This window comes from Corvus brachyrhynchos, unplaced genomic scaffold (assembly GCF_000691975.1).
Source record: "Corvus brachyrhynchos isolate BGI_N302 unplaced genomic scaffold, ASM69197v1 scaffold139, whole genome shotgun sequence".
Taxonomy (NCBI): Eukaryota; Metazoa; Chordata; class Aves; order Passeriformes; family Corvidae; genus Corvus; species Corvus brachyrhynchos.
The window spans coordinates 1,324,971-1,330,120 of NW_008246062.1; the positions used below are offsets into that span (position 1 = coordinate 1,324,971).

Genomic DNA, 5,150 nt, shown 5'->3' on the forward strand with positions numbered 1-5,150 from the left:
AATGCAGTTCAATTAATTGTCCTTACAGAAACAACTGTCAGAACACAGAGCTGCTGATTAAAGTGCTTCACTGCTTCAGGCAAAATTTCTCCCTTAACTTCAAAATGTGTAATGAGTTGATTTAAAATAAATCAATCTTTCTTGTAAATATAGTTCTCTCAGGCCTGCTAACTTTATAGCCATACAAAGCTGAGGATGAGTCCAAGGCATAAGTACAGCTTATGGCTGCAGTTATAGAGGCTGGACCCAGCAATGCTTTGCTACGGGCAGAGCACCACAAAGGTAAAAAGCACAACGCTGTGTCAAAATGTGCAGTGGCTGAAAGCAACAGAGAATTTTGCATAAGCGCCAAGGGAAAGTCACAGGCTGCGGCCTTATTTTTTTCCCCAAGGGAGCCTAAATGAGGCAAGCTGTAAGGAAGGTCAGGCGTTCTGGTGCACAAGAGATGATGATGCCAGAACAGTTGTTTGTGATTTAATGCTCTCCACATGAACACCTGCTCGTAGGACATTTATCATACACAATTCGATGCCAGTTAGTTCAGTGGCTGTTTTCCCTAGTGAATCAGACACGAAGTATTGTGGTTTTAACATTTTTATATATGATTTCCATTTAAAAGTAAATAACTTTCCATTTTTAAATGGTGAAAAGAGGAACATTTAACGAGACTGTGATTTGTCTCAAGAAAGTGAAAAGCTGTTTATCAACATTCCTGTTTAAATGCATGTAGACTGTTCTTCAATCCATGTCAATGGAGCTAAATAAGAGGAAGGTAGATTAAATCAGGGTATTCTAATCATTTCTTTGCCCAAAAGTAAAAACATTCTGGTGAGTGAAAAAAGTAAATGCTATTTTCTCTAATGCTTGTACTTCTTTGTTAAGTGAATGTGGGCTATACTTCAAATTTTCTAAAGTGAGCAGGCTGTTTTCTCACTTTCTGAGTCAGCTTGTATTTTGGAATTCACACCCCAAACATTTTATTTTAATCTTTTCATATTGCATTTTACCTAAATTGTGCCTTTGTTCTAGGTGATATTTTTCATCCTAACTTGCTGGTTTATTTTCCTTCTCAGTGGAAACCTACAGCAACCTCTTACTGCTAAATCAGTTGATATTCTACCAATTTTATTAAAAAACCCTCATTGTTCAGACTAAATCCTTTTTGCATCTCATAGATAAAAAAAGTAAAAAGCATTTTTTAAGACTTGAGAATCTTACCCGTCTTTTACGTCCAGCTTTACCAGCTTTTCCTGCCTTTCCTCCTGAAGGTCCACCTTGACCCTGAAGTGAGAACACATCCAATGTAAACATTCAAAGCATTTTTTTTTCCTAATTTAGCCAAAGCAGAATAAAAGTTTGATGTTTGCGCCAATGGTATGTTTTAAAAGCTGAGTATGCCAGCATTCTGTCCATAAATTATCTGAAGGAAAGACAGTCACTTTCACAACACAAGACAGCAGTTTATCAGCATGAAGAAATGCCAGGCTCTGTCCTAGTTACTGCCTGTCTGTGATACACACCCAAATGTCATACACACATTTTAGTGCCTTGGTCAAACACACTAAGAGGCTGCTCCTGTCCCAAGTGATTGCATGGCACAGGGAGCCCAAAGACAGTAGATCCGCACCCGCAAAGACATCAGCACTAAAAAAACATGGAAAACACTGATGATCAGCTGGGAAATTAACCACTGTCAACTGCCCTGCACACATGAAAGCACAGAAAATTTGTTATGACAGGCTTTAAGGAAAACAATGAAGTAGTTGTTTATAGGGTGCCTTATAATGGGAGACTATCCTACCCAGAGTTAAGGAATAACAGAAGGGCACCAGTGACAAAGCGACAAAGCTTTGTGAAAATTTAACAGAAAGTGGGAAAGGAAATGAAGAGGATCTTTTTGAGGAGACGCTGAGGGATAGACAGGACCATGAACCCTGAAGGAAGAGAGAGCTGATAAATCAAGCAAAGGAAACAACATTAGAAACCTTGGCAAGAACAGTTTCAGGATGGATCACAAATAACGTTTGATGGTATGGATGAAAAAAGCAGAGTTACTTGGAAAAAAGTGTTGCACTTTGAGAGAGAAAAGAAGGGGTCCTAGACAAGAGGCAAGGAAAAAGAAGGGGTGGGAGAGCAAGCTCCCATGGGCTGATAGATTTTCTTCAGAAGAACATTAGAGACTGCCTTTCAGCTCAGATCAAAGGTCCACCTAGCCAAGTATCTCTCACCAATACTATTTAAAAGAAGGTATCTATTTTATTCTCTCCAGGATGCCCTCTCAGCTTGCCACAGGGACTTGAACCAGGAATGCTATCCTTTTTATTTCATATCACTGAACCTTTTTCTCCACAAATTTATTCTGTCATTTTGGAATCCATGCACATTTTTAACACACACAACTTCTACAGCAAGGACTCCTGTGGTACAACTACATGGTAATGCACAGAGTCCATGCTTGCTTTTTAAGTCAGCCAATTGTTTCTCTCATCTGGTTTTCCTAGTTCTTCTAGAAAGGCCAGCTTTATCACAATATCTATTCTTCCTCTTCTCTTCCATATGTCTTATGAACACTTTCAGGAGCACAAGCCTCTACAGAGATTCCTACACTCCCCTCATGATTCCCCTTAATTATGAAAATTTAATATTCATTTCCACCACCTACTTCCTATGTATTAAACAATTAAGCAGCCATAAAGACTTTGACCCAGAAACCCAAGCATTGTTTGTCAAGCCTCACTACTTGTTAAGACTTGACAATAAGAATTCAGAAAAGAAATATTTTCAGAGGAGAACAAAATGCAGCAAAGATGTGAGATGGTGTCTCTGTGTTATTTCTCTTTGTAAAAACTAAAACATATAAAACTGCTGTTACTAACAAGGCATTTGGGATTATCTTTTTTGCAGAAGATACATATTAAAAGCGATGAAAAATGAGCAGAACAATACATTTCTATGCTTAGAAAATGTGCCTCACTTCGAAATACAAATTTTTATGATGCAGGTAGAGAAAATAAAAGTTAAAAGATTTTCTTTATAGTCCCACTATAGTGGACTGATTGCAGAGCAGAGGGGCCAAGAGCTCCTGTGTCACAACCACTACTGAGAACACTGGATCACCCAGCTGGCCTGTCTCCCCTATGTGATTGCTTGGCAATGGGCAACAGAGGATTCTCTCTGACAAGGATCCTGCTATGTGTGAATTAGATGTGACCGAAACAGATTTTCAGAGCAGAATTTTATTCAGATATAAAGTGAAACCAAATTCTTAATTTTAAACATGAAACAAAGTCTACTTACTATTACCCTTTATAAGTGGGTCTACAAAAGCATTTATCCATTAGCAAAGGCATTGACAAGGCAATCTGGGGATAATTGGCTTTAGCAGTTGCACAGATTTGAATTAACATAATCCAAAGAGCCACCTGTGAATAAATATCTGCAACAGTGTTAAAATCCAAAAGTGAGACCAAAGAAAAGCTAGAGCTATGAGTGCACTGGAAGGAAGCGGCACAAACCCTGACCATAAAGGGTATGTAGGGTAGAGCATGAACAATTTTTCTAATCAACTAGGGACCTGTGGCTAGCTGGCTCTATTTCCTTCGTCTTTGTACAGTACTATGCTGGTTTTATGATAGTAATTTAATGATACAGTACAGGCCTGGTTTGATAGAGACACCCTGAGGAGACCCAGGACATGGCATGGAAGAGTACAGGCAGGGGATGGTAAGACATGGGGCACATTCTTGACATCGGAGACTCCACAGCTGAAAGCATCTCACCACTGGCCAGTTAGAGAACTGCAAATTTGCAGACAAGGAAACTGAACAAAACCTGGTTTACGGGCAGCAAAGAAAACAAAGAAAAAATATCTATCACACTGAAAAAGCATCATATGCAGTAACACTGAGTGTAGTGTGGAACACCAGACCAATGGAGAAAGGGAAACCTGTGAAAATAGATTAGCTAACACATAAAAGAAACTCCACGTGAAGAAGAAACCATCAAAATGGACATCTTATCATCCCCAATGAAGGTGTCCAGGTGACAGCTTGTCATAACATCCCCACCAACACCACCACCAACAGTAAAATTAAACTATCAACTTTAGGAACCAGAAGAACAGAAGAAGTGTGAGCACAGTACAAGAAAAGAGGTAGAAACTGGGAAGTTTGCATGCAACAACTCTAACCGCTTTATCACTATTAATGAATTTTTTTTTGCACTGAAATATTTCTTATTTTCTATAATGAAGACATCCGGACTGATGATAATGTTTAGACTAAAATTTCAGTCACACTGACATGAAATTTTTAGTTTTATAAGTTGTGCCTTCTCTTTGCCCATATACAAGATTTTGAGTGCAACAAAGTTGACAGACTATTGCAAAATACAGAACCAGGCTCTGAAAGTCTTAACTTTGACCCTATGCATGTTTTTAACCTTTATCAAAGGATAGCTGTTGTGTATGACTGAGAGAGGGTGTTCAAGGAAGAGGTTTAATTGCATCTGTCAGTGAGATTTACCAGCCTTCTCCACGTCTCATGCCTGCTTTCCTATCAGCCTCTACTTGCTGACTGTGACAGCTTGCTTTGGGGCTCCCTGGAACTAAGCAAAGTAGTTCCCTACAGCAGGGAGCAAGCACATGACTGATAGGAAAGTTAAAAAATTATACTTACTATTTCTGGTATTTTGAACTAAAGAAGCTCCAACCACTCCCTCCAACCTGAACAGTTATGCTTTAGAACTACTTCGTTACCACACAGATGCTTGGCCAAATGCTGCACAGTATGGACACAGCCCACTCCAAAGTCGTGCTAAGCCTGAAGTGGGAGGATGGGACCCAGCACACAGAGATCAGTGTGGGCCTGGGGCTTTCTTCCGTGTGTGCTCCACAAAGATACGACAGCCATACCTGAAGCAGTCTAGGAAGGAGCTGGTCCTTAGCTTATTCTGGGGTCGTTCAGTAAAACTCTTGTCTCCTGCCCAGATAAAACATCCCTCACAACACAGAGACCTACTTCAACAACAACAAAAGTTGAATGTCTTATTTGTTGGATATTCTGGACTCTTGCAAGTGAAGGTAGAGACTGTAACTCCACTTGACTCAGTACTCTAAAGAAGTCAGCATAAAAAGCAGAAGACATATTTTG

At 39.6% G+C, this 5,150-nt stretch overlaps 1 protein-coding gene across 1 annotated transcript in view; it reads right to left on the bottom strand.

Moving 5' to 3' along the window:
• DNAI1 (dynein axonemal intermediate chain 1) overlaps positions 1–5,150 on the bottom strand; it is a 148,426-nt gene that overhangs the window by 126,183 nt on the left and 17,093 nt on the right. The window contains exon 2 of the mRNA XM_017746567.1: positions 1,219–1,281. Coding sequence (XP_017602056.1) covers positions 1,219–1,281 — 63 coding nt within the window. The remainder of the gene's footprint in view (positions 1–1,218; positions 1,282–5,150) is intronic.